Here is a 27,336-nt window from a genome sequence, read left to right as displayed (position 1 = left end):
CAAACTGATGTCCCAAGAAGAACCTCGAACTGCATCAAATCAGGAAAGATGCTATCTGCGGTTCCCAGAGAATCATGCTGTTGCAGTGGCCTTTTTACAATTCATCTACACTGGTCACTTGATGACAGCCCAGCAACAGAATCCTCAGATCCTGTCTCGCCTGTTGATCTTGGCTGATATGTACCAAGTTCCTCGTCTCAAAGAGCTCGCTACACATGCTATGCACCAGAATCTCACAATTACTACTGCAAGGCTTATTTATGAGACTGCTGCTTTGACTTACCAAATTTCACTTCAGGTCCGAGCATTACGGGTAATGCTGAGTTCAAGAAAAGTACTTCATGAAGCGGTCAATCAGCCGGGTGGTTTGACAGGACTTGATACAGCAGAGTCTAGTTTTCTACCTTCACCTTCAAATGGGTCCATGTCTCCTGGATTCTCATCACTTGTTAGTCGACCTTCACATGATGATACCTATTTCTCCAGATCGTTTAGTATGGATTCTTCATCGGACGAAACGGCGCCCATTTCACCATCAGCTTCTAGTCCTACTTCAACTCCATTCTTTGGTATCCGACGAGCAATGCAGCCTGTCATGATTCCAGCACGGTCCATGTCTACAGATCCTTCCGATTTTGGCCCTATGTCTTATTTGTACTCACCTCGGCGGATGGCCAAATCCGCCTCAAGGTCAAATACCCAGCCTTCAAGTCCCACAATGAGACCAGTTCCAGCCACTTTGCGATAAACCAAAAACAAAAAGTGTTCAAAAAAGCATCCTCCTTAACTTACCCTTCCATTCATTTCTTCTTGTGTATAACTTTATCTCTGTCTTATATATTTACTGTGTCTAAAAAAATATTCATTAATTTAGTAACAAAAACAACAACAACAAAAATACTCCTCTTTATACTTGCACTCCTTTCATTTCTCGTATGCATGTTTGTTACAAACAAAAGCCAAAAAAAGCTTCAATTTTCACTATCTTTTCTCTTTAACCCACAAGAACATGTTTGTTAATGTGCACTCCTTTTTCTAAATTTTACTTTCTTGTATCTTGACAGCTGGTCTTCACGTTTAGTACATTAAATTACATTTTATATTATATATATATTCCTTGCCACTCTTTCTTGAAAATGTCTTAATGTAATAACTTTCACTGCCATATATATATGTGTGTGTGTGCTAAAATAAAGAGTTTGACTCTTATTATTATTATTATTATTATTATTACTATTATGTGGGTATTCTGGTCGGTTATTCCAAGTGTCCTATCATTGGGCTTAATAGGTATCTAAGGTAGGTCTGGGGTATGCTTTTGGTTACATTATAACAAAATACATAAAATACCAATTAAATATTAATCGTTTGATAATCTTGTTTTACCTGGGATTTGAAATATATGTATAACTTTTACAGTAGTTATCAATGCTACCAGCAAACTTAGTGACACATTGCTAAAATGAGAAAAAAAGCAGAAAATGAAAACTAATGGCATAGAGATAAAGTAAATATGCCAAATAAAGTAATATACATATACGTTCATTTGTGAAGAAAAAAGATTTTTACAGAAATTATTAATTAAATAAATGTATATACATAAATATGTCAATATCTATATATATATATGTTAGTGCGTGCGTGCGTGCGTGCGTGCGTGCGTGCTTTATTTTTAATAATAATATGAGAGAAATTATGAGCTGATAGTGCTATTTGTTAAATAAAATAAAAAGTATATGTACAAAAACAAGATAATGATTATTTTTACGTATATTTGTGTGTATCCACGTTTATATACGTTTGCACGTTTGTAGTGTATCTATAAAGCGAATCAAGTAAGGCTCGGATTATACTGAGGCGCCTGCGATGTCTGAGTTCATGATTGAACATGCTTTGTGATGGCACAAGTTTTCAACAATAATTTCAAGGCTTTGCCAAATCATTGAACAGCGGATCATAAAACCATAATGAATAAGGCTCTTGCTGCCTATCATTTCATTTTGGTTATCCTCGGTCATCTCGGCAAGCCCTTGTTGAATATATATACTACCTCGAAAGATAGTAAGTCGCACGATGGGCCAATCCGGATGATCACTAAGATTTTGTTCGCCGTCCCTTAGCATCAATGCAAGTTTACGGATAACCTTGAGACTGTCCAGAAAACTCTCTCGGACGGTTTTTGAAGGAGCAATACAGCTGTGGAAAGTGTGGGCATGACGAACATCTCTGGGCTGGGCTGGTTCTGAGCCAGAAGATTCATTTTGAGTCAGACTCGACTTTGATGATAATACCTCAGAGCGTACAAGAGGGGCAAGGAGACGAAAGGAAAGGCAAGACAAGAATATTTGATTGATCGCACTGAGGACTTCGCTGTATCTTTTTGTTTGATCGAGATCACGTCGCCATTGGGTACGACCACTACCAAAAAGTAGGCGTGTGGGCATGGTAAAATAGCTCTCCTTAGATACATTTGGTAGGCGAGCAGATTCTTTGTGAAGGCGGGCAAGGACACCTAGTGCTCGTTTATTGACATCTTCTACACAGTTGGAGCATGATAGCAGGCAAGGATGTCTACTAACTTCGCCCAGAGTATTTGTGCCAGTATCCTGGACTCGGGCGGAGGTTTCGGGGACACATTTGTTTGAGTAGAGATAACAACCTGCCATCTCTTCATAAATATCGGCGGCCTCGTTTAATGCTTTGCTGAGATTCTTTCTCAGAGTGCGCTTAGCCTTTGAAGGAAAAATGCAGAGACAGATCCACCTATTTTATTAAGAAAATAAAGTTTACCCGTTAGGATAAGCATGTAAATCATTAAAGGGGAAGGAAACAATGATATTTTTCTGTGATATTTGTTTTTTGCAGTACAGACATACATGACGATCACAAAACCGATGAGCAGGTCTACTATTCTCCACATAGCTAATCTCAGGATTCCGTATATATCATCTTTGATGATGTTTGAATAGCCCGATAGCGACAATATTGCAGTTGTGATCATTCCCTGTGGTTATATATAAAAGTGAAAGCAAAGAAAAATAGTGGCGCATAAAAGGATAGTTAGGATAAGATGTCTATTTGACCTAATTCCTTGCATAGACAGGGTTGCAACCTACCACATTTCCTGCAAAGGCTGTGCTCGGCCTTTGTTTAATTTTTGCAATAAAAAATGCTTGTAGAAATAAAAAGGTAGTAAAGAGGATAGCTGCGTGCCAATTCCATTGAGGGAATATTGCTTTTGAGACTACCATGGAAAATACGGACAGACTTGCGGATATGAGAGTACCAAACATGCGTTGAGTACTAGAGTGTAAAGTACCACCAAGTGATGTGTCAAGAATAGTAACAACAGAAACGGCTACAGAATTTTTAAAGAAAGATGTGTTAATATATACATGTGTGAAATAAATATGGACCTAAAAAATCTTAATAGAGGTGCTAGTATTTAGTGGTATACTTGCCTACCCAGAAAGAGTTCTTGAATACGGCGTCAATAGGTCCAATGACAACAAATAATGAGGCAATTGCCATTGCGGTAGCTAGTTGAAAGGCGTGGCGATTGCTGTCATCTTTCCATTGGGATCGCAGCCAGGACTTTATCTTGCTGATTCCGTCTCCAGAAGAGTCGGCCGCAGATACGGCTTGTTCTATGAAATCATTAGTAAAGACACTGACATTCTTTTTTCTTCTTCTCCTTCTTCTTGCTTATTATTATAATTATAAATAAGCATACCTAATGTTATTGATGTGTGTTCTTGTTTAGCGTGTGGATCAATGTCTACAATTGTTTCTGTATCATATTCAGTTGATGAAACCAAGGTAGGTTGAAGGTATATTGAAGCTGAGCCAGTTGTGAGCGAATTCATGTAGATATATTATGTTGAGACTGCTAAATTATAGATAGATATAGAAAGAAATCAAGAAAGAAAGGATAGTATGAAGAGTATTAATAAGAAGAGCAAGAAGAACAAGGCCAAGAGCTCTTTATATTTATATTGTCAAATAACATGTATTCTGACCCCAAAATAATAATATAGTACAATATTATAGTACAATATATTCTCATTGCCGAGAAAATAATGATGTTTACATGTTATTGGTAAAGACTAAAATATGTAAAGAAAATTCTACAGATATTTTATTTATTTTTAAATAGTGAGATGATATTGGTTCTCGAATACGACAAAATTGTGCTATAAAGTGCTCTGTGGATATCTCTTGTTTGTAGATCAATCGATAAGAAATCTGGATATTATTTCTTTAAAGAATTCTTTTGCTTCTTTTGCTTCATTAATTATAGCTTAAGAAAGTATAAAACAAGAATCGAATATGACGATCCATTAGTAGATATATATATACATTGTATGTTTCTACCTCGGATCACCTTGTACTGCATAAATGATAGATATAATCGTTTATACTAAATATATTAATATTTTACTTAAAGAAATAAGGTCTGTGCTGTATTGTTGTTATTTATGACTTTATTCTGTCTTTTTTGCTTATTTTGAATTCTATGCCAGATTGGCATTCCAAGCAAAAAACAGTAAGGCGATATTTACTCTTACTCTTATTATTATCATTATTATTATTATTACTATTATTATTATCATGTACGTGTATAACCTCCCTGTGCTTATCTTTCCGCCTGTACAACCAATGTAGGTCTAATACTCTTATATGTTGAAGAGAAAGAAGTGGAAGAAGGATAAGAATAAGAAGAAGAATAGGAAGGGAAGGAAAAGAAAGAGGATAAATGCTTTCGTTTAGATCTTTAAAGAATTAAAATAAAAGGAAAAATGAAATTATTACAATGGCTAATGAACACTATCTTTCCCAAGGCCAGAACATTTTCTGGTCTATTTGGCCTCTTTACGTAAATAGCTGCCAAAACAGATAGGTTAAACCTTTTTACTTATGTGACTTTTGGTTTATGTATTGTTAAAAGAATCTTGTGTTTAAGATCGGATAGTAACCAGTCTAACCTTTAACCATTCAATCCTTTAGCTCTTTAGTCTTTGCACCCTCTTGCCCTTTTACCATTTTGCCTTTCCGATATGCCGTGGAATGATGATATCTGGCAGTATTATGCGCAGTACTTGTTTTTCCCTTTTATTTCTTACAATAATAGTAATTATAGAAATTATAGTAAGTATAGTAACGGGAATAGTAATGATAATTACATCCCATCATTACATCTTTATGAATATTATAAGTACATCAATCAATCAAAACCCTATTCTCTTTATGAATATGTAAGATATACAGTTTTGCATTTGTAGTAACACCAAGGGGACCACTATAGAAGAAATAATAGATAAAACTCGATTGTTGATCTCCGACTAATACTATATATGTATGCTAATATTTCTTATTTTTATTTTTTACATATTTAATATTAAATGCGTAGCAACACAATTACACATTTAAGAATACAAAAATAAAGATTAATTTAAATTATTATTAAATTTATATACATATATAAAAATGTGTGTTTGTATGCAAAATATCATGCATCGAAATCACACTCTACTACAGAATCTTTTGTATAATTCTCAAGCAAGCCCATGTATACTCGATAATGATGATTAAGGCTTAGATGAGAGTGTATCTTTAAAACAGTCCCTAAACATCCTGTTCTAGTAGGTACACTGTAGAAAACTCGTGCAATTCTCGAATGAACTAGTGCCATCGCACACCTAAAATAATGTTTCAATATATTTTTGTCAAAGTTAAATCTGTCAACAACTTACATTGCACATGGCTCATGAGTTATGTATATATCATAGCCAGTGCACAGGTAGGCTGCCTTTGACGGTTCTTCTGTTAATGCCCCTGTTGCCTCAGAAGTCGATTGGAAATCTTCCAAGGTCTCCAATTCATCCGAGATTTGGTGTGCCTTGCGCTTAGGCCTATTACTCCCCACCAACCTTGCCATCTCTCTCTCCTTGAATCCAACAGTATCAATACAGTTCATCACTGCATGATGCAACGGATGAACTGTCTCTGCCCGAGTGTCACTTTCTTCTGCCATTACTTTACCACTAGGATCAACAATACGCGCTCGCATCTGACCACAGCTATTATCAATCAATTGTTTCATATGCTCCTTTATGGCCTCGAGCTCTTCTAAAGTGAATTTAGGATCATTTCGCGTATCTTCTCTAAATGTCATTGGCCACAAATGTTTCCATGCCTCGTACTGCTGTCTATTCTTTGGTGCGTGTTTTGATAATCGAATAACTGCTGGTTTGATCTCCTTAGTCATATCATGTTCACGAACAAGACTCTCAAGTGCATCCAATGAAATAGCACTCTTTTGGCACAAAATTAACGAAAGCTTAAATTCTATATAAATATGTAAATTTCTTGTTAGAAAAAATTATTATTATTTTTATTATTAAACTTGGCATGATCAGTGCGCAATTCTATGCGTGTATTAAATAGTAATAATAATAGTAATACACAAAATATATGCACACATTCACACACTTGCCTTTTTCTGATATAACACTGCGTCTAATACGCTTGCAATGCTCAAGTCCTTCGAGAGGGGGTAAATAACGTTGAATAAATCTACAATTATATATAAATACATATAAATACATGTATTTTTAATAGTATTTATATTACACTATTACTTGATCACATTATTGGTCTCCTTTGGCTCTACATTAGTAATGTAGGCATCTACTGTTTCTAAATCTCTGGATTGTTCATCAGAAAGAACCTCTCTAAAAGGCCATTCATTTGCTGGTACAATATTTTTAGATGTCATATGTTATGTATCTAAAAGAAGAATAAGAAAGAAAGGAGTCAATATATATATATATGTATGTGTGTGTGTGTGTGTGCAGCCAAAGCCTGTCGTGGCTTGTAAATTATCACAATACCAAAAAGAAAAGAAGTGGGTGGAGGCGGAGGCGGGGGCGGGGGCGGGAAAGGGAGGGGGAGGGGAAGAAATTTGGGGTTTTTTTTTGTATATTACTTTTAATTTATCTTTATAGATAATTACTCTAAAAAAGAAAGTATATATCTATCTAATGTTGTGGAATTCCTCATTACGATTGCAAGGAATATCAAAAACATTCAAATCAATCTCATGCTATAGTACAGCAGCTCAATTTAATACTAGTAAAGTAGACTGCTACATTTCTACAATCAATAATTGTTATACGAATCTTGCCATTGAGGAATGGTTACTTCGAGAAACTGATCCCCAAAGACATGTATTGTATTTGTGGCGAAACAAACCCTGTGTTGTAATTGGGAGAAACCAAAACCCTTTCCAGGAGTGCAACCTTGAGTTTATGCGCCAGAACAATATACCACTTGTACGGCGTCGGTCTGGCGGTGGAGCAGTTTATCATGTGAGTAATTATTTTTGCGTATTTACGTAGTGTCTCGAGAATCTTCAAAGGATTCATTTATATATACATATATACATATATACATACATATGTATATATGTATGTATTTCTTTGCTGAGTTACCTTTAGGATGACCAACAGAGCAGAGCACTCTTTTTCTTCTATTCTCTTTTTACTAAAATATATAGGATATGGGAAATTCAATCTATACCATTTATATGCCACGCCATGCATTCTCTCGGAGAACTAATGCTGACCTTGTTTCAAGAGCACTCCAGCAGTTGGATGTCCCCGCCTATGTAAACGATCGCCATGACATAGTAGTCGATGGCTTAAAGGTGTCGGGAAGTGCCTACAAAATTATTAACCAGAGAGCCTATCATCATGGCACAATGTTGATCGACGCTGACACAGAGGCTCTCAAGGGGTGTTTATCAAAGAAGAGGATGAACAAGGTTCGTAATTATATAAAAATATAGATAGGACTCCACTCCTATTTTTTTTACCAATCTTTATTATTATTGTAGACTGGTATTATATCAAAGGGAGTTGAATCAGTCCCGTCCCCGGTGACCAATATCCGGGATTATTCGTTTACGGTTGACCATCAACAGTTTTGTGAGTCGGTTTTAGCTGAATTCATACATGATTATAATGATGGTGCATCTATAGAGGTAAGAATACATAATGGATATATATATAAGATTGATTTGAACCAACATATGCTCCAAGCCAATTATTTTTGATGAAGAACATATAGAACAACTGCCATCCAAGGTCAAGGAGACCGCAAAGGAACTTCAGACTTGGGACTGGATGTACGGACAAACACCTGAGTTTACGAATACGATTAAGAATGAGTTTGACTGGGGCCATGTGGTAAGTTTTTTTTTTACATTAATAGATTCAAATGATGCTATTTTGGCTTTTTTTCTAAAATAAAATAAAACTAATGTCAAAACTACTTGTAAATTATTTCTTTTGGTGACAGAATGGCAGTATTCACTCCAAGCATGGAATGATCACAGATGCTGAATTTTCTACCAACTCTGCTGGTGCTCATGAAGTAACAGTAGTATCAGCTATCTCCGTAGGATTAAAAGGTAAGAATATTCAATTCAGCTCTTATTTTTTTCTTCTTCTTCTAGAAGGCACTGTGTAAAATCTGACCCTGCGTTCTTATTGAATATTTTATTGTTTCAGGCTGCCGTTATTCTCCTAATGCAGTAAAGGAAGCGGCTGCAAAGATCACCAGTGAAATCCCGGGCTTAATTAGCGCAGAAAATGAGCACCTTGTGGAGGATATGGACAGATGGTTGAGCAATAAACTGTAATATATATTTAATTTTTAGAAGACAAAGAGTTTTATATAATTATTATTTATTTGGAGGACTGTTACTACTATTGTATTTTATATAGTATGCCTTCAATTGCTTTTTTTCTTCTTTTAAATAGACTGACATGTATAGTTATCTCATTGTCAATGACCAAACTGTTGTATTTAAATGCATGATATATTTGTGCTAGCTAGACCGCCATAGAATGCTCCTAAAACAATAAAGGAGTTTAGACCAAAGAGAAGTTTTGTAGGGGGGGGGCTGACCATTGTAGAGTCGAAAATAATTTTCAGTATGGGTCGAAGGGCAACATCTCAAAGAGATGACAAAGATTAAGAGAGAAAGACAACAGTTGGTTTTCTTTAAAAGGTATAAAAAAAGACACTTTAATCTACCACTCTTTCATTCAAATAATCAAACATATATTCTTTCTCTTTATCTCTTTCTCATACACACTTACACAAGTATATATATATATATATATCATTCATTCATTCATTTTGTTCGTTCCTTCGTTATTTTGCTATTATTTTACTTGACTTTTTGTACACAAGTAGTATACAATTCATAGATTACATATACCAATCAATTAATGGGAAATAGTCCAAGTTATCTTGATTACGCTGCTGCTTACGCCAGCTGTACTGGGAGTCCTTTCTTGCGACGCAATGGCCAGTTGGTTTCAGTAAGAAGTCAGAACAGTGGGTGGTACAGTACTCCGATTATCCACACTCCTCCTCCACCGCCCACCATTTGCACCCATCCAGCCGTACACTACTCTCAACCACCTTCAGTAGTTACTACTAGTTACAGTGTGAACCCAACTATTCCATATTTTTCAAATCAATATGTCGTGAGTACACCATTTCAACCAAGGTAAGAACAATATATAGAAATATATCTTCAAAAGAGTTTGTGTATTGACCTGTGTAAAAACATAGTTACTTTGAATCAGGACAAAAGATGTTTTACGGCTATAGATAAAAAAAAACCCCTCACATAGATCCAAATGATTTCCGCTTATTTTGCTGCTATACTTATGTTCCAAGCATTTCTTCATATTCTCTTTATGTATTTATTGTTTTGTAGCTACTTGTTTACTCGAAATAATGATACTCAATGATAATGATAAAGATAGATAAAGGTGTTGGTGTTGATTTTTATAGTAATGATAATAATGGTAATAATACCAAAGCCTTAACACAAATATTAAAGAGACATGTTTATTATTCTTTCACTGGTACTAATATTTAGAGTAATATATATATATATTATTTTGTGGGCGCGTGTAAGCGTATGAAATCTCATGCTGTACTCCAATGTAAAAATAAGAAAAAAAAGTGCGCCCAGATAATCTTTGTAATCTTGGTCAAAGTAATGATAATAACCAAACAAAAGGAATTAAGGGACTATTTATATAATTCTTTTCGTATTCCTCTTTATCTTTCCTTTACTTTTACTCTTACTTTTACTTTTTGGTAGAGTGTGTATTAGGGAGGGGGAGGGGGGCCGCTCCAACAAGACTAATATCGCATTATTTAAACATCAGCAAACACAAGCATTCACAAGCAATTCATACACACTACCAAAATAAATAAATCAGAGGGCCAGTCCAGGGTCCAACTCTTATATACATATATATTTATTCCGAGATTGTGTATAGATATATGATTGTGTTAACACTGTCAGATACGCTTCACGCGTGGCGATCTCAAAACCCAAAGAAATAATCGTGAAATAGAGAGAATACAAAACAGAATGATCGTATATATATATATATATCAGAGACAACCAGGACTCTTAACAATAATTATAGTATACAATCTTGTAAGCTTCATATTTTTCCTATTGATATGCTTCACGTAAAAGTATTCTATTTTATGATCAGATTATTAAACGTATATACATATTTTTTCTTATAAAAAATCTGTCCCCCACTCTCTTTCTCTTTCTCTCTTTGAAAATGATGAGTATATACTTTTTAACCGCCTTTTGATGTACAAAAAAGCTTTGCTTGAATAGTCCCGAGACTTTTCTTTCTTAAGAAAAGAAACGCCTTGCTTCTCTTAGTACAGTGATTAGTTTCAGAATTGTGATTAGAAAACCACCGAGAAAATAATAATAGTTATAATAATAATAATAGTTATAATAATAATAATAGTAGTAGTAGTAATAGTAATATAGAGGCCCAACTGAGAATCCTGCTTCTTCCGGGAGTCCTTGCCCATCCGTGGTCTGATGATAAACTCGGGCCCTAGTTCCTCCTCCCCCCTTTATTTCTCATATGGATAGACGATAGCCAGCTAAATATTAGCCAATCAAATAACGCTTCATAGCCAAAGGCTCAAGCTGAGCTAAAATAGTTATACCAATTTTCGGATATCAAATAAAGCAGTGCAACTTCATACACTCCCCCCTTTTTTTTTACATATCCTTACACAATAAACGAATCACTTTTTGTTTTTGTTTTTGGTTGGTCAATCAATTGTTTGGGCTTTGATTTTTTTCTGTTAGATAAATGACCTTTAGGTTATTGATTTATAAATTACTGCACAAAACACGTCTTCTTATTCCTTATTTTATATAGATCAACCCCAAGAAGATAAAATGATGTGTACACCCATTCAAACAGCGCAACATATGAAAAAGCTCAATTACTTTTATAACTGATCCCAATTACTTTTTTCTTTTCTTTTGATACTTTCTTCTTCTTCATATTTCTTGTCTTAACTTTAAAAGCCTCTCTTTTGTTATTATGGCAACTGAAACTACAACCACATTTGACTCTAATGAGATCTTTGTCGTATTTGTCCTAGGTAAGAGTTTTATTACAAGTCGCCTTGGATACTTGTTGTCATGACAACATATTAAATCGATCCTCATTCATATTTTAAGGCGGACCTGGCTCTGGAAAGGGAACCCAGTGTGCTTACATCAAACGAGACTATGACTTTGTTCATCTTTCCGGTATGCATCATTTACTTATATCTTATAGCATATAATGTTATATACTATACATACATACATACATACATACATACATATATGTATATATTAATAATGCGGATGTTTAGCTGGTGATCTTTTACGTGAGGAGCAACATCGCCCTGGTTCGGAATACGGTGAATTGATCAACAATTATATTCGTGAGGGTGAAATTGTACCTATGGAGGTGACTATTCTATTGTTGGAAAAGGCAATGAAAGAGAGCAGAGACACCGAAAACAAGACTCGGTTTCTTATTGATGGATTCCCCCGCAAGATGGACCAGGCTATTAAATTTGAGTCTACGGTAAGAAACAAAGAAGTGTTGTCATGAATTTTTAAGGTTTGAGTTTATTTATAATATCTATATATATATATATGTATGGGCTGCCTGTGTGTTCATATTTTAGGTCGTTGAATCCCAGTTTACTCTTTACTTTGAAGCATCAGAAGAGACTTTGCGGAAACGATTGTTGAAACGCGGAGAAAGCTCAGGTAGAATTGATGACAACTCTGAATCTATCAAGAAGCGTTTCAAGACCTTTGAAGAGACCAGTTACCCAGTTATTGAAGACTTTATGGCTCGAGGAAAAGTTCGCAAGGTAATTTTCTTTTTACTGAGGCTTTTGTTTTTTATTTATCTGCTTAAAAGACAGATAATTTAGTTAAGTATTTTGTCTGATATGTATATATGCGTATGTGTATGTGTTTGTTTTTTTCTGGGACTTCTGTAGATCGATGCTGAGCAGTCGATTGAAGAAGTGTTTGAGGAAGTAAAGAAGATTTTTGAGACTGCGTTTTAAATTCTTTTAAATACAAGATTTCTACTTCAAATTCAGACTATGTTAGTTTTTTTTTTGGACGAATAAAAGTTACAATTTAGACAATGCCTACCTTTTTTGGACAAAGAGGAAATGATATTCAGACAGAAAAGAATAAGTTTTTGGATTAAAATCCAATATTTAAACATTACCTGTAAAGATCTAAATTCTTTGGCTAAAACAAAAAGCAACTGTGTATGAGACAACGATTTAACTCTAACGAAAACAACTAAAAGGAATAAGGCGACCACAGTCGCGGAGCAAGTTGGCAGAAATGTCATGAATATTCTCTGCAGCATTCGAATCACGGCTCCATACCATCGTAAAGCTTTAGCATGCTACGACACTAATCAAAACTTCAAACGCAAAGATTATATTTTTATCATGACAGCAGTGCTAGACCTATTCCCAAAAGTTAGTAATCTGGTTCTACAGAAGAAAATTTGCTCATTTTTTACTTTGAACGTCTTGAACTTGTCAACATAGGAAACCAACCACTTTCCCACTTTTTCTCTTCTTTTAAGCATACTAAACAAAGTGCTTGTTGATGCAGTGAATTGTACGCATTGACGTTTTTTTTGTATCGCACATCATAGTGAGCCTATAAGTAGTGACACAGCTGTAGAAATGACATTAAACAGTGCTCGAAGAATTCTGTAGTGATTTATATAGACTGTAATAGTTTCAATGCAGGCGTGTGATAAACACTAGTTATATCCTTTTGTCAATTGTGCCGTTTATTTTATATCGTGCTGAGTACTACTTTTTCCTTCCAAGAATTTACTTTGTCTTCTTTTAGCGATTACATGTTCGTAGCTTTCTCGTAGATTATAAATTGAGTCATGGTGTACCAGAAATCTTGAGAGAATACTTTTTTGCTTGTAGATTTTGATGAGTTTTCTATAAATAACTGTTTACGAATATTTGTGAGCGAAACAATTTCTGTCTAACTTGGTTTGATACGTCTTTAAGTGCTGCCGTTGAGGCCTTCTTGTTTTCCGGTCGTAAAAACGACTCTAGCTTGATATTCCGAGTGACAGAGGTGAATGATCCAATCGACGCAATAACCTAGTCTTTATTTGGTTGTTTCTTTTTTGTTGCAATAATAAGATGATCTTGTACTTACATAGCCCAACTCTTTACAGTTTGTACAAGTGATTGTAGTGTAGTAATTTGATAAAGATGACAAGTTCCCTATATCCAATTTGGAAGCGTGTTTCTATTTTTTCTGTTCCAGTCAAAAGTTATATTTAATGTATAATTTATGTAAATATATTAATACTTCATATATTGATGTTCTTTAGAAAAAGGCAGATCTTTGTAATGAACAGCGAAGAGTTGTTATTGATACATGCATAAAATGTTTTATCATAATAATCCTTCTACCCACAATCTTTACACAACACATCTAAGTTAAAAATTATAATGTAAGTCCAATAATAAGGCGGCATGATTGAACATATAAATATGGCCTATTGTCATATCTGGTATTCTTTTTTTTTTACCATGAATTGATTGCAGTATCCTATATGATTTTTTTCTTTGAACATTACTTTTGTATCATTAAAGAAAAAGAAAGCTGGTAGAATTAAATAAGCCAAAGATGCTTTTTATTTAGTCAAATCGAAATTGTGGCAATGCGATTAATCATTGAACTGCTGATCAGATCAAAACACTTGAATATTATCATGAACACCTTCTGCAAAGAACTGATCTCATATTATAGTTGTCTCTGAAGTACTTTGTATATATAGATTATGGTTATTGTGGCACTTTGTAACATTGCTGTATTATGGGCAGCTTAATTCTCTTGAGAAAATTAGACAATTATAGGTAAAGCCGACTGAGGACTAACAATTTTTTTTGTCTAAAGACTTGATTTCTCTCTATCTCTCTGTCTGAATATCCTTTTCTCTTTCGTTCAAAAAAAAACGAACACTGTCTGCGTCTGAAGTAAATTGTACTGTATAATATCTTTATACTAAATTTTGTCATTGGTGCGGCGCTCCAGTGTGACTGCAACCCATGTAGATAGAAAATTTTCAGTGTTGTGGTATAAAAACAAGAATAATCAATACACGCTTTGTTGTATTTGTTGTTGTTACCCTATTACCCTCCTGCCTTTCTACCGTTTTGCTTCTTTCTCTCTTTCTACTATATATTATTTCTAAATACCAACAAGCAAACACGTACTTCCTGACATTAATGGGATTACATGGTGAGTCTTTTTTTACTTATTTTATAATTATAAATTCTACTATATTATTTTGTACATCTACAAAATAATACAGGTGCATGTTTATAAGCAAAATTAGCAAGAATTTGTAAGATACAGAAAGGATGAAACTAAGAAGCCAGAACAAGGCAACTTGTCGTGATCAACACACTTCTGATTTGCTCCCTGACTCTATATCTTACTATTCCCCATTTGAATAAGGACAATGTACTTTATTGAGCACATTATTATTATTATTGTCAGTTTTACTTACATGACTATTTATTGTGTTTAGATTCTTCTACCCTTTAATTGAAAGTATTTTTATACTATAGTAAGATATGTGCATATATATGTATATATGCATGACATCACCCTAGCTTAGTGTAGTCTAAAAAACAAGCTTTTAATAAGGAGAATAAAAAAAAGAAAAAAGTATAGGTTTGTGTGTAGATAAGCTTTCTTTTCTCTCTATACTCTAAAGGTGTTTATAAAAATAAATCAAATAAAATTTGTTTCGAAAAATATGAAATGTTCTCGCATTAAACTGCGCATCTTTTGCTGTTTTGTACATTATGGTGTTTCAGTAGCCCTAACTTTTTTATATCAAGCCACAAAACTAAAAAAAAAATGTCTTTTGCTAACTTAAGTTTTAGATAATCTCTTTCTATAGATCTAAAGAAAATGCTTAGGTGTGTATAGAATGAGATGATAGACTTCACCACTTTTGTCTATGAATATTTTATCAGAGAATAAAATTAAAAGCAAAAGAAAATACGAAAGCACTACAGTTCTTTTTTCATGTTAATTATTATTGATCTATGTATTAAGCCACTGCAAAACAAGAATCTAAACTTATAAAACTATGGAAATACCCTATTTGTCTATTGTCGCTATGACGATAAATAACAATTATATTTTATTTTATTTTATATTTTTAATTATTTAAAATAAGTCCTGAAACTGTGTAGTGTAAACTCTAACCAAGAAAAGAAATCAAGTGGGTCGAGCTTAATTTATACATATATTTGGTATTTTATCAAAGTCTCTACCAACTATAGCTGCGTGATACAATACATACTGCAGACTCCATTTATAGCTTTATCTCCATTGCATCATAGTCATTATTTTAAATCCTACAAAACCTCTAAAATCTGATGTGTCAACCGAAATAAGATGTAACAAAGAAATAGTTTAATGTTGTATATCTACCAATACTCTGGTTGGCTTTTTCAAGCTAAGCATAGCATAGTCTTCTATTAGATTTACGTCACCAGGTTAGACAACGGATATAATAAGTACACTTCATGTGTACTGAGAACAATAAAGCAAGGACCAGAAATAAATCGGATCGTGTTGACCGAAATTACCTGATCTTTGGAATTGTTGTGTAATCGATCATCGTCACTGAAAAGAAAAGAAAAGAAAAATGAATTGAGCATATTTTATACTTACTTATAACTAGCAATAAATACCTGTCTTCTTTCACTCTTCTTAATTTATTTCTTTTCATCTTTAGCCCTCTTATAATCAAAATACATTAAATGACCCAAGTATATGATACAACGGATACCACTGACTTTACCAGGAGGCACTCATTCCGCGGTTGGCTACGAAAGAATGTCTTGCCAGCACCCTCTCGCAAATCACAGACTTCATTTAAAAGAACTACTGGTCAAAGAACAGGCGCCATCCACAGTAAGATATACATCATTTTGGTTCAAGTGGCTGTTTTTTTTTGTTTTTTTTTTTTTTTTTTTTTTTTACAAAAAAATATTAAATATTGTCCTTGTAGATGTATTTGGTGTCCCTCTATCTGAATCTTTGTGTTATGCTAGATCAACTATAGGCTACGTAGATGAAGATTTTATCAAACATCGACGTGCGGGTGCGATTCCGATCATAATTGCAAAGTGCGGTGCCTTTCTCAAACAGAATGGTAATTTCAATTACATTTTTGCAGTATAAAACCAAGGATAGTTATCAAAGCACTCCTTAATTTTTTTTTGGGAGAGTCTATGTATAAATATATATATATATATATATGTATAGTTAATAATAATTTCTTGGTTGATTTACTTCATTTCACTTTTATGTACGTGTGTGCGTGTAAATGTGTAGCGTTGCACGAAGAAGGCATATTCCGCTTGTCGGGAAGTATGAAACGTATCAATGAGCTGCAGCAAGCATTTGATAGTCCCTCGACTGCATATGGCCTGCACTTTAACTGGGATGGCTGTACAGTACATGATGCAGCTAGTGTGATGCGTCGATATCTTAACAAGCTACCAGAGCCCGTCATCCCACTTGAATATTATCAAGCCTTTCGAGATGTCATGAGTAAGAGATTAGAAAATAGACTCTTTATATACATTGTTTGTAATCAAACAGACAAACGAACAAACAAACAAACAAACAAATAATCTTAATATCACCGTCTTCTTGCTTGATTAGGCGATAAGTTTTACCACACCACCGATGCCAGAGTCACGGCATTCCAAAAGTTAATTCAAACTATCCCTCCAGCCCACCAACACCTCTTATTATATCTGCTCGATATGCTCAATATGTTTGCCTGTAATTCCGCCGAGAATCGCATGGACGCAAGCAACCTCGCCGCAGTCTTCTGCCCCGGAATCCTGAACCACCCAGACCATATTTCGGTCGTTCACTACAAAATATCTCAGCGTGTGATTGAGTTCTTGATCGAATTCCAGGCCCTTTTTACGATGCAGCTACTTATAAAAAAGCCAAAGGAGACTTCTGATACAAACGATCTACCACCCGTGCCCCCTATTCCTAAACAGCTAGCCCACACGGACACCAGCAGTATATTAGGCAGAGATATTCCAATAGCAAGGCCACTCATTGACACCGATGAACCACTAGCGCCGGTGATGCCATCAGTAAAACAACGAGCATTGCCACAACCTCTTAACATGACAGGTCTTGTTTACAATCCTACACGTTCCATCAAAACATCCTCTGACATTTCTAATAATATGCCGTCATCCTCAAAAGAAGAAGAAGAAGACTGGGTTGATTCCGGAACAGATGTCAAAACCCCAGCTTCATTTATGAAATCACCAAAAAAGATAAAAGACATTCAACAGAGCGAATACTCCCAGCAGCCGATCCCAGAAGAATTCAATGAAGACGACGTAGCAACACCAAGAGCCGTAATTGCGGATCCGTTTAGTCTACCTAATAAGACTAAACTACAAGAAACACCCAAGTCTCAAGACATTGTTACGTCAATTTCGGAAGCGATCCAACCTTTTAAAAAACGTACGATTGAGCAATTTGCCCAGCTAAAAGATACAGCCAGACCGTATTTTGGTAAACACAAGTACACGCTTATATATGTATATTTACTCAATATAATCTTATTATCTAACAATACCAACAACAACAAACCAACAAACGCCATACTTTCTGTTCTTTACTATTAGTTCAACCTACGGATAAAGATTTTGTCTACAGTGTATGTGTTTCTAGCGCTGGCCTGGTTTTATTCCTGTCAGCCTATGAAATATACCTAGTAATTTCAAACCGACAGTGGATAGAGCCATGTGCCTACTTTGGGGGAATGATGGCTTACTTCACTCTTCTGTACAAGGGAACCTGCGAGGATAATCAACACTTATCTGAACAGACTACTCTGGATCCTCCAGTTACAAGCTCGTTTGATCTACAGAAAAATGAAGATACATTTGGTTCATCAGTCAGTATTCCAAAACAGATCGATCAGGACTCTGATGATGCGCTTTCGCTGTTTGACGATATTTCTATTGCAAACGATCATGCAGCAGAAGAAGCAATGATGAAGGACGAAAGCATTATGTCCGAATGGAAAGACCTACTCACCAGAGCATGGCGAGCAGATATTTCGATGCCTAAAGGGTTTCCGTTTTCTTTGGCTAACTCTCATTCGATGAGTGAAACAACCGAGACTAACGATAGGGAGTATGCAGATGATGCTTTTGAGACTGCTTCGCTGTGTTCTGTTTCTTCGGTGACCAGTAGATTTGACGAAGAGTCTGATCCGAGTGAAGACGATGAACTGGACTACAAGGAGGACGAGGACTGTTTGGCTGATTTGAGTACCGAGGAAATGGAAAGTCTGTGGGAAAGATTTCAGCAAATTGAAAAAGATACAGAATTGGCAAAGGTTCTTCAAAAGGAACAAGACGAAGAAGCAAATCGAGTTAGGCTTGAAAACAATCCATTTATTACTTCTCCCACTAGTCCATCTTTTGCAGAGAAAGAAAAATGGAAGTTGCACAAGTATACCAAATAATTTGTCATTTAGCTTAAAAGAAATCGACTTGATGTTTTTGATGTTGACCAATTGTTATTCTGAAAATGACATTATTATTACTATTATTCTTTATAAAAAAAATACAATTTAATATAATATATAATTGATGTGGACAGACCAAAAAGTTCAAAATTAGTTCAAATGCATATTAGATAAAATGAAGTACTCGTAGTATCATCTCTTCTATCATGTGAGGATCTTCTATTAAGCGTTTTCTGGACTTTGCATGCTGTGGCACCACTCATTCACCAAAAGCATTATATCCTTCTCAATAAGAGTGGCAATATAAGGCTATTAACCAGCCAGAGTCCTTTGAGCTTTTTTTTTTTGAACTTTTAGTCTGTACAAACCAAATATATAATACACTATGTATAAATGTCAATACCTTGAATTACTTTTAACGTTAGCGAATATCTAATGTCATGTTTTTTATGTTTTCAGAATAAAAAAAAATGACAGAAATCCCAAGATTTCTGATTTAAAATAAGATACACTATATATAAGTACACTTGACGAGTGCGAAGTTTGTTGTATTAGAGAACCCGTTGGGATGTGATATTTTCAAAGACTGCTAAAAAAGAATTATTAGTGAAACCCAGTCAAAAAAAAGAAAAAACTCAACCACAGTTGATGAAAACAGGAGTACTGTGTCACACATAAGAGAGATAAATCTTAATAAGCTTGGCTATTCAAGACTTATTCTCTTATATAGATATATAGAGGCGACTCTTGACTATATTATGCTTATGTCTGAAAGTGGAAAAACAAGTTCAATTTTTAATAAAGACTTGGTGATGAAATGGCCTCCCTCAGTAAAATTTTACATCTTTTCCTTGGAATTTCAATAGCCGCGTACAATAAAAGTGAGTGAAGATCCTAAATTTTCACTCGACAACGGGTTCTCTATTTATACAATTTACAACGTTACACTAATAACGTTAAATTTCTTTTTATAAAAGTAAAAGAGAAGTTTATTATTATTTTTATGAGCTAAGTTGTAGTTATTAGGATTATGGATTAGGAAAACGTCTCCTATATTCCTCCATTTCTCGAAGGTATCTGACTCTATCATTCTGTGCCATTGTTACATAGCGCTATACACAATCGAGTAAGGGAATGGGTTAACTGATTGATGGATAATTATGCTTCTCAAGTAAGAATGGTGCCTTTACCTCCTTATCCTCAGCACTGAGTGCCCTCCACCTCTGACCCAATGTTCTGAAAACATCCCTTTGATTAATGTTAGGAATATCGGCTTTTACAATTGCATAATTTGTTTTGGTAAAGTGGGCATAACTGTGGGCATTCCTTTTGGGTAAATTTGGGTCTCTAGGTCTTCTCCTCTGTCGTCGTCTAATCGGCCGGCCTAGTATCGCTCGAATATCTACCTGTTTAAGGGTACTCTCGAAAGCTGCGAATGCCCTGTAGATTTGATCAAAGTCTCCAAGCTACATTTTATATATTTAGATATATAAAAAGTATAAAGTATAGAATATAAATTAGTATTATTATTGATAATGGCAATGATGATGAGTGTAATAAAAGATATTTCTAGATCTAATTTGTATATATATATAATTTCTAACAAATCTTACTGACATTTACCCTTCTTCTACGACGAGCAGGAGGCTGACCATGCGGACTTCCTGGCGGGTCGGGTGAGGGAGAGGGTCTTCCAGTCCAACTTTCATACTGCCTCGTTGAAGTAACACCCTTCTTCCTTGCAGACTTGGGCTTTGTATGCGACGTAGACTGGCTTGACGAATCGGCCATTTTTTATTGGTAAATTAAATTGAAAGTAAGGAATAAAAGATGAAGTGAAAATTTTATCGATAATAAATTAATATATATATATATATATGCTTAAATGTGCATTGCTGTAGCGTTGTGGTTTGTATTGAATAGGTAAAGTATCTCTTTACCCGTAAATATACTACTGTTTCTTTGTTCTGTTAAGGAAACAGTGCTGCCCAAAGATATAAAAGTTCGAAGAAGTACTGGATACATATATATCCTATTGTTATTGTTGTTTTTATCTATATTAATCATCAGGGGCTGGTGTCGTGATCTCTTTTGTAATAAAAAGAGAAGAAGTAATTACCATCTTATTGTATTATAATTCTTTATTTAATAAATTAGATAACATTATATTTGATATCTTTAACTCACAAAGAGGAACTTTTGCTCTTGTTCTTGCGCTTATAGTAATTTAAATATACAAATTCGTACCCGCTCAGTATTCATGATATGTTGTTCTAGTCCGACAGATCAATAGCACAACCTGCTTATTCTAACTTATCTACTTTTTACTTATCAACTACACGACTAGAAAATATTATTGTCAAGTCAAATCAATAGCATGTTTGGCCCTTTTTTAAGCCCTTCTGATCTCGTGTATGCAATCGGCCACTGTCATCTAATTACTTTGGCAAATAAAAACTTCAGCCGGAATATTGCTAATATTTCATATAAATACCAGTTTCCAGCTCCTTAAGAGTTTTTTGCTTTTGGAATACCAAGCTCTAGCTTTCAATATTTTGGTAATATTTTCCACTCTTCTGGAAGCTTAGATCTGTAACAGCTAGCATTTTCCTCTTAGTAGACAAACTCCCCGATCATTATTCCCACTAAAACTCTCAAAAATCGAATAATTTTTTTTTTCATAAAGACCAATTATGCATATTAGTAAAATGTGCGGGACGTTTCATGGTATACAATGAGCCATATCCTCCTGCTTACGCACGACATATTATGGGGTCTCCATAACAACCCAACCTTGATATGATACAGTCACCCATATACTTTTTTGGACACTGTATTACTCAAGTATATCCATGCTCACCAAAAAAGAAAGCATAAACCTCGGTACCATCACTCCCGATAATACGATCCCATCTTTAATCAGTCTCTCTGGGGTGATTAAGGGTCTTTAGCTATACCGTATAAAATATTTAATTAAACACTTGATCAAATATATAGTGTTCTGTATGATCTTTTGTTTCAAGGCCAATAATTTTCTACACGGTCCAAGTGTGTGATATTTTATTTATCAAATAGGTTTTTTTTTAATAATATCACAAGCAGCAGTTCGTATAATTAATTCAACTAAAAGTTAGTTACGCTTTGCCATAAAATAGTATTAGCTTATTTAACTCTATGCAAGACTTAACTTAGTAAATAAATAGTAATACAAGTTTTCATTCTTTGGAGGTGTATTCTTTAAGAGAAAGCGGACATCAAGCGTGGGCATATGATACAAACATCCTAAATTTTATTATTAAATAATTTTCTTTAGAGTGAAAAAAAAAAGATAATTTGATCAATATATAAGGAATCAATATTAAACAACGTCTAGATTGTGAATCTTAATGTGGTATACTAGGCTACTTACATACGTAGAGCTTATTATCTTAATTAATTTGGGTATATAGCTGATTTTCTGTATTTAATTTACCCATTCTGATCAAAATGATTTATTTATTTATTTATTTTAAAAAAAGACAATCCAACAGTAAATCAAACAATTTTCAAATTATAATATTTATTGTTAAAGCTAAATATGTTTACATTGATGTAATGATGTTAAGTTCAAGTAGCCAAGTTAAGATTTGGAAGTTAGAGAGTTTTTTTTTTTACTTTTGATTTTTTTTGAAATATAGAAATTATGACAGCTGTTGATACCTATTTGTGTGTGTATGCATGTGTATATGGTTTTAAGGATCCTAATTATCGAAGTTTGTTGTTTTGACAACAAAACTGTAAAATGATTTTCGTGCAGACTAATATACTACAATGATCAATGTTATAACTTATATCAGAATATTAGACTTTCAAGCAAGACCATCTGGTTAAATGAAATTATCAGTCACTCAGTCACTCAGTCACTCAGTCAATCAGTCAATCAGTAAATCAATCAATAGATTACAATAGAATATAATAAATTGTATTTGGAATTATAAAAAAAGAGTTTGTGAATATTAAGCGTTTGTCAGTTAATCGTTTCATGAAAAAGTTTTGATAAATATATATTTAAATGTCTATGAGCTCAGTTATACTTTTTTAGTCACTATCATTTCTTATTTCTTTATTTTTCATATAAATCCGTAAAAAAAATTATATATGTTGTTATAGCTACAAATTAAAGTACAATTTCTCATTATCATCACCATGGTAATTTGTTATTATTATTACTATTACCATTTTCATTATTTAAAACAAAGATAAAAAATGTATAGAAATAAAAATAAAAATAGAAACATCTGTTCTAATTATATACATATCAAAACCTCTTGTCAAAAAAAATTTAAAAGAAACTTTACTACATGAATTAAAAGATATCTATTTTTAGATCGTGTGATGTGATGTGTATATGTATATCCATGACAACGCAGTACATCAAACTAAGATAATTCCAACGTAAAAATATATTATTCTGTTGTAACCTCAATCAGCCCCCCCACCCCCTCATACATAAACAAACAAACGAAATAGCAAAAATATGAAGACCACAGCTGGCTGACTAACTGGCTGATTGTTTGACTGGCTTAGGCGCATAGATTTCCTTATAAGATCCCTACACGTCAATAACTAATAGCTTTGGACACAAAAAGAAAGGAGGAAATATATGAAAAAAGGAAAACTTAGGTTTGACAAGGGTAGAAACGGGCCTTTTCTTCTTCTTACTTTTCTTGTTTTTGTTGATTTTTTCTTACATAAAGCTTAAATATTAAGATACAATAAATATGTAACTAAATATATTCTAATCAAGGCATTTAATAGAAAAATAGCAATTGCTGCTATTATTGAAACCATAAAGTATATATATATCTTTATCTTTATCTACATAAGTAGCTTAGGGGAAGTGAGTCAATTCTAAAATGTATTTAAAGAAAACAACCCTTTTATTAATATTACTATTGCTATTGCTAGAGGGATCCTATATATATATTGACAGACAAATAATGTAACCCGAATACCAAGTGTTTGGTAAAAGAATTATAAATTGTATGAAACAGTAGGGCGATATTTAGCGAATATTAATAGTGATGGATCTGCTGTAATAATAATGATCTATGCTATTATTGTTCCTATTATTATTACTAGTATTGTTTTGCCCAATAGAGGGAAGCTAAAGAGGGATATCCTGCAAAAGACTATTGATGATCCAGTAAAGATACTATGTCAATCCCTCTTCTTCGTTTTCTTCATTTTCTTCATTTTCTTCATTTTCTTTATCTGTTTTTATCTATATGTTCTTATGCTTGTATATATTACTATCTCCTACAAAAACCCTAATCTTAAATCCAGTCGAGTGTATATTTGAATACTGGAATTTCTATCACATTTCTATACTAACTTTGAGTGCATATTTCAATAATAGAATTGACGTATATATCTTTACTATATGCAAAAAAAAGACAGGTAAATGCTTTAGTAAAGTAATTTGTGATTCCTTTGGATATATACATATATATTTAGGGATGATGATACAGCTAAATAATAATTAACACTGGGATTTATATACAAATTAACTTAAGAGTAGTGACAAATATGTAGAATACATAACGTCTCAAAGTAATTAAAAATATATGTTTCATTTGTGATTTTTGTCTTCTATCTGTATTAATTCTCTTGCCATTCGGTCAAGCATTTATATCCCATAACCAACCTTACCACGTATCAGGATATACACTATACATTATTAGCTATTGATTAACATGACTTTTGAAAGAATGGATATACGTAACTGTGTATATAGATATATAAATTATAAAGTGCATACATTGGTGAAATCTAATGTTTAGTAAATGTCACTTTTATCAATTATAAATATACAATGTGGAGCAATGGCTGTAGAATTCGTGTGACTATAGAAACTATTTCTCGTATCTTTATTATATATATATACTTAAATGAATTCTTACATGCTTTAATGCAACAAAAAAAGAAAATGATTAATGAAATGCCAAATAACAAATGGCTTTTTTTTCCCTATTCTATTATATTCTATTACTTCTTGTGTCTGTTTGTGTACTTGTGTATTTGTGTGCTACAAAGCTTGGATTAATAATAATTTAATAAATCAAATCACAGCACAAACCCATCTCTACAATTGTACGTTGTGTGTGTATACATGCATGTACCCCCTCCTTTTCCTCCTGTCCCTTCACCTCTACCTTCCCCTCTCACACTAATACTGATATACAGCATATATTATTTGCGCATTTTAAATCCATATAAACGAAAATCGAATTCAATTCAATCATGAATATTCAAAATACTCACAAAATAATAATAAGAATATATTATGAGCCTTTTTTTTATATATATAATCTTAAATTTGAATATACGGTAACCTGTAACACACGTATTAATATTTCAATACCTAGGGATCGTATTACCTAAATAAATAAAATAAAAATACGTGTGTTTGTAAAGCATCTGATGAATGAGCGCTTGTATGATATGTACTACAAGATGGCCGCCACAGTCCGAACCAATTAAACCATAAATGTCCATTAACTTATACTGTATTCATATTGGAGGGGCTGTGGCTCAATTAATGCCATAGGAAACACAAGCCTCAATAACATTTTAGCCAACAAACTATTTATAGTGGTTCTGGGGAATTTGATTTTTTTTTCATATATATATATATATTATTTTATAAAAAAAAGTAAGACGAAATAATGATAAGGCTAATATATATCTCTAAAGATGAGAACAAAGAAAAGCCCATATATTGGTTGGTTGTAACAAAAGGGTTATTAGCAGTAAAAGGATCTACCTAGTCTGACAATTTATTTTATTTTATTTTATTTTATTTTATGTTATATTATATTTTGTGATGGTGGTAAACCTCCTCTAAAATTTAGTAGTCGCTACTCCGATAAAGCGCACTGTGTTGGGAAGTAAGCAAATAAGCAAACAAGTAAGCAGGGAATTATTATTACAATAATAAAGGAGAGTTAGAGAGAGAGAGAAGGGGAAAGAAGATTGATTCCTCTTAGCTCAGCTCAATTTACTTTATTTTATAGTATCTTACTTGAATATAAATATATGTATATGCCTAATGGTAACGATGCTTGAGAATATTGAGTACAAGTGGCTTCAAGGGACATCTTGCGGTTTTCCTTGATAACGCCAAGACACAGTGAATATTGCTTTAAATGAAACAAGAGAAATGGAGAATGATAAAAAAATATATCTACTATTGGAGTCTCTGGGCTCCTTTACTGATCATTTTCTTGACTGATCCACGCACACCACCAGCCGCATTCTGTAAGGGTGGATTTATGTCCTTGATAAGAATATTTCTTAATCTCCCTAGATAAGAAAATACATTTTGAGCAATTGAATCTATTTGTAATCTTGGTATCTGTGAGGCTTCATTACCACCGATATCATTCGTGTATTGATCTCCCAAAGGCTTTGCTAACGGAATGGGGGCTTCGGAATATCTTTCGACAAGGGAAACTGAGCTAAGATTGATTCCGCCTGGAGTTACAAGATATGCGGGACCTTGGATTAGATTACCTACGGTTAGATGACATGAGTATTATATATATATATATATATATATATATACTTGACGCCAGAAACAAATTGGAATGCTAACGCTAATGCTGACCGTTTTGTACTCGTACCAATGGGTGCACACGTGGCCAAAGCGAAGTAATAGATCCACAGACAAATCCACACAGAAACAGAGGCTTTGAAATACATTGTAATTTGGGTGTGATAAAGAGAGAGATGGAAAGAAGAAAAGTAAAAATAAAACAACAAAGAAGAGTTAAAGATCAAAGACTAACATTACACACACTTATATACCAACGAGTAGCAGTACCGGTAAGAGTACCTTCACAAATTTCCACTCAATATATCAATATATTGGTTTGTATACCAAATTTTTATCAATATATTAGGTCTCCTGAACGATCAACGTATTTAAAGAAGTTCTTTGGAGCCTTGAAGAATCTGAGCGGAGGGAGTAAATTGTGGTAAGCAAATAAATAGAATAAAATAACCTTAAACAAGCAAGGAAATCGATTTGATAACCGAGCACTCCTGGTCTGATATCTCATTTGGTTATTAAGAGTGTCCAGTTCCCTTTTTGATCTTCACCGTGGTTAGGATTTGTCTATTTTCGCACACACACTTTTTTTTTTTTACTTATTTATATATGCGTGTGTAATCTTCTATTATATTTTGACTTTCAAGTTGGGAAGATGAACTGTATACCTACCACAGATCTAAGTCAAGAAGAGGTGTGGCTTGTAATACGCCA

General features: G+C 33.8%; 9 protein-coding genes across 9 annotated transcripts; 5 read left to right on the top strand and 4 right to left on the bottom strand.

The window, feature by feature from the left end:
- The first annotated feature begins 158 nt into the window (after window positions 1–158).
- On the top strand, window positions 159–917 carry PHYBLDRAFT_160698 (hypothetical protein). Its single transcript, XM_018434230.1, has one exon. The coding sequence runs from the start codon at window positions 179–181 to the stop codon at window positions 746–748; it is 570 nt and encodes a 189-aa protein (XP_018284095.1). The 5' UTR covers window positions 159–178; the 3' UTR covers window positions 749–917.
- Window positions 918–1,847: 930 nt separating this feature from the next.
- Window positions 1,848–3,866, bottom strand: PHYBLDRAFT_69898 (hypothetical protein; the record flags this gene model as incomplete). The annotated part of the gene is made up of 5 exons (XM_018442182.1): window positions 1,848–2,763; window positions 2,877–3,004; window positions 3,117–3,416; window positions 3,466–3,647; window positions 3,734–3,866. 5 exons carry the CDS (start codon window positions 3,864–3,866, stop codon window positions 1,848–1,850), a joined length of 1,659 nt encoding a protein of 552 aa, XP_018284094.1.
- A 1,643-nt stretch (window positions 3,867–5,509) lies between these two features.
- PHYBLDRAFT_152857 (hypothetical protein) lies at window positions 5,510–6,778 on the bottom strand (the record flags this gene model as incomplete). The annotated part of the gene is made up of 4 exons (XM_018433014.1): window positions 5,510–5,699; window positions 5,754–6,316; window positions 6,489–6,576; window positions 6,642–6,778. 4 exons carry the CDS (start codon window positions 6,776–6,778, stop codon window positions 5,510–5,512), a joined length of 978 nt encoding a protein of 325 aa, XP_018284093.1.
- Window positions 6,779–7,043: 265 nt separating this feature from the next.
- PHYBLDRAFT_175577 (hypothetical protein) lies at window positions 7,044–8,704 on the top strand (the record flags this gene model as incomplete). The annotated part of the gene is made up of 6 exons (XM_018437521.1): window positions 7,044–7,370; window positions 7,559–7,825; window positions 7,898–8,044; window positions 8,103–8,249; window positions 8,362–8,473; window positions 8,574–8,704. The coding sequence occupies 6 exons, from the start codon at window positions 7,044–7,046 to the stop codon at window positions 8,702–8,704; spliced, it is 1,131 nt and encodes a 376-aa protein (XP_018284092.1).
- A 595-nt stretch (window positions 8,705–9,299) lies between these two features.
- Window positions 9,300–9,691, top strand: PHYBLDRAFT_152855 (hypothetical protein; the record flags this gene model as incomplete). Its single annotated transcript, XM_018433013.1, has 2 exons — window positions 9,300–9,583; window positions 9,649–9,691. 2 exons carry the CDS (start codon window positions 9,300–9,302, stop codon window positions 9,689–9,691), a joined length of 327 nt encoding a protein of 108 aa, XP_018284091.1.
- Window positions 9,692–11,422: 1,731 nt separating this feature from the next.
- Window positions 11,423–12,581, top strand: PHYBLDRAFT_128707 (hypothetical protein). Its single transcript, XM_018429234.1, has 5 exons — window positions 11,423–11,523; window positions 11,603–11,674; window positions 11,782–11,999; window positions 12,103–12,294; window positions 12,427–12,581. Exons 1-5 carry the CDS (start codon window positions 11,463–11,465, stop codon window positions 12,493–12,495), a joined length of 612 nt encoding a protein of 203 aa, XP_018284090.1. The 5' UTR covers window positions 11,423–11,462; the 3' UTR covers window positions 12,496–12,581.
- Window positions 12,582–16,272: 3,691 nt separating this feature from the next.
- Window positions 16,273–19,028, top strand: PHYBLDRAFT_152853 (hypothetical protein; the record flags this gene model as incomplete). Its single annotated transcript, XM_018433012.1, has 5 exons — window positions 16,273–16,426; window positions 16,524–16,667; window positions 16,850–17,068; window positions 17,183–18,067; window positions 18,181–19,028. 5 exons carry the CDS (start codon window positions 16,273–16,275, stop codon window positions 19,026–19,028), a joined length of 2,250 nt encoding a protein of 749 aa, XP_018284089.1.
- Window positions 19,029–20,059: 1,031 nt separating this feature from the next.
- Window positions 20,060–20,822, bottom strand: PHYBLDRAFT_152852 (hypothetical protein; the record flags this gene model as incomplete). Its single annotated transcript, XM_018433011.1, has 3 exons — window positions 20,060–20,143; window positions 20,222–20,497; window positions 20,655–20,822. 3 exons carry the CDS (start codon window positions 20,820–20,822, stop codon window positions 20,060–20,062), a joined length of 528 nt encoding a protein of 175 aa, XP_018284088.1.
- Window positions 20,823–26,259: 5,437 nt separating this feature from the next.
- PHYBLDRAFT_69891 (hypothetical protein) lies at window positions 26,260–26,774 on the bottom strand (the record flags this gene model as incomplete). Its single annotated transcript, XM_018442181.1, has 2 exons — window positions 26,260–26,585; window positions 26,696–26,774. 2 exons carry the CDS (start codon window positions 26,772–26,774, stop codon window positions 26,260–26,262), a joined length of 405 nt encoding a protein of 134 aa, XP_018284087.1.
- Window positions 26,775–27,336: the final 562 nt, after the last annotated feature.

This window comes from Phycomyces blakesleeanus (assembly GCF_001638985.1).
Source record: "Phycomyces blakesleeanus NRRL 1555(-) unplaced genomic scaffold PHYBLscaffold_39, whole genome shotgun sequence".
Classification (NCBI taxonomy): Eukaryota; Fungi; Mucoromycota; class Mucoromycetes; order Mucorales; family Phycomycetaceae; genus Phycomyces; species Phycomyces blakesleeanus.
This window is presented reverse-complemented; position numbering and strand designations above follow the sequence as displayed.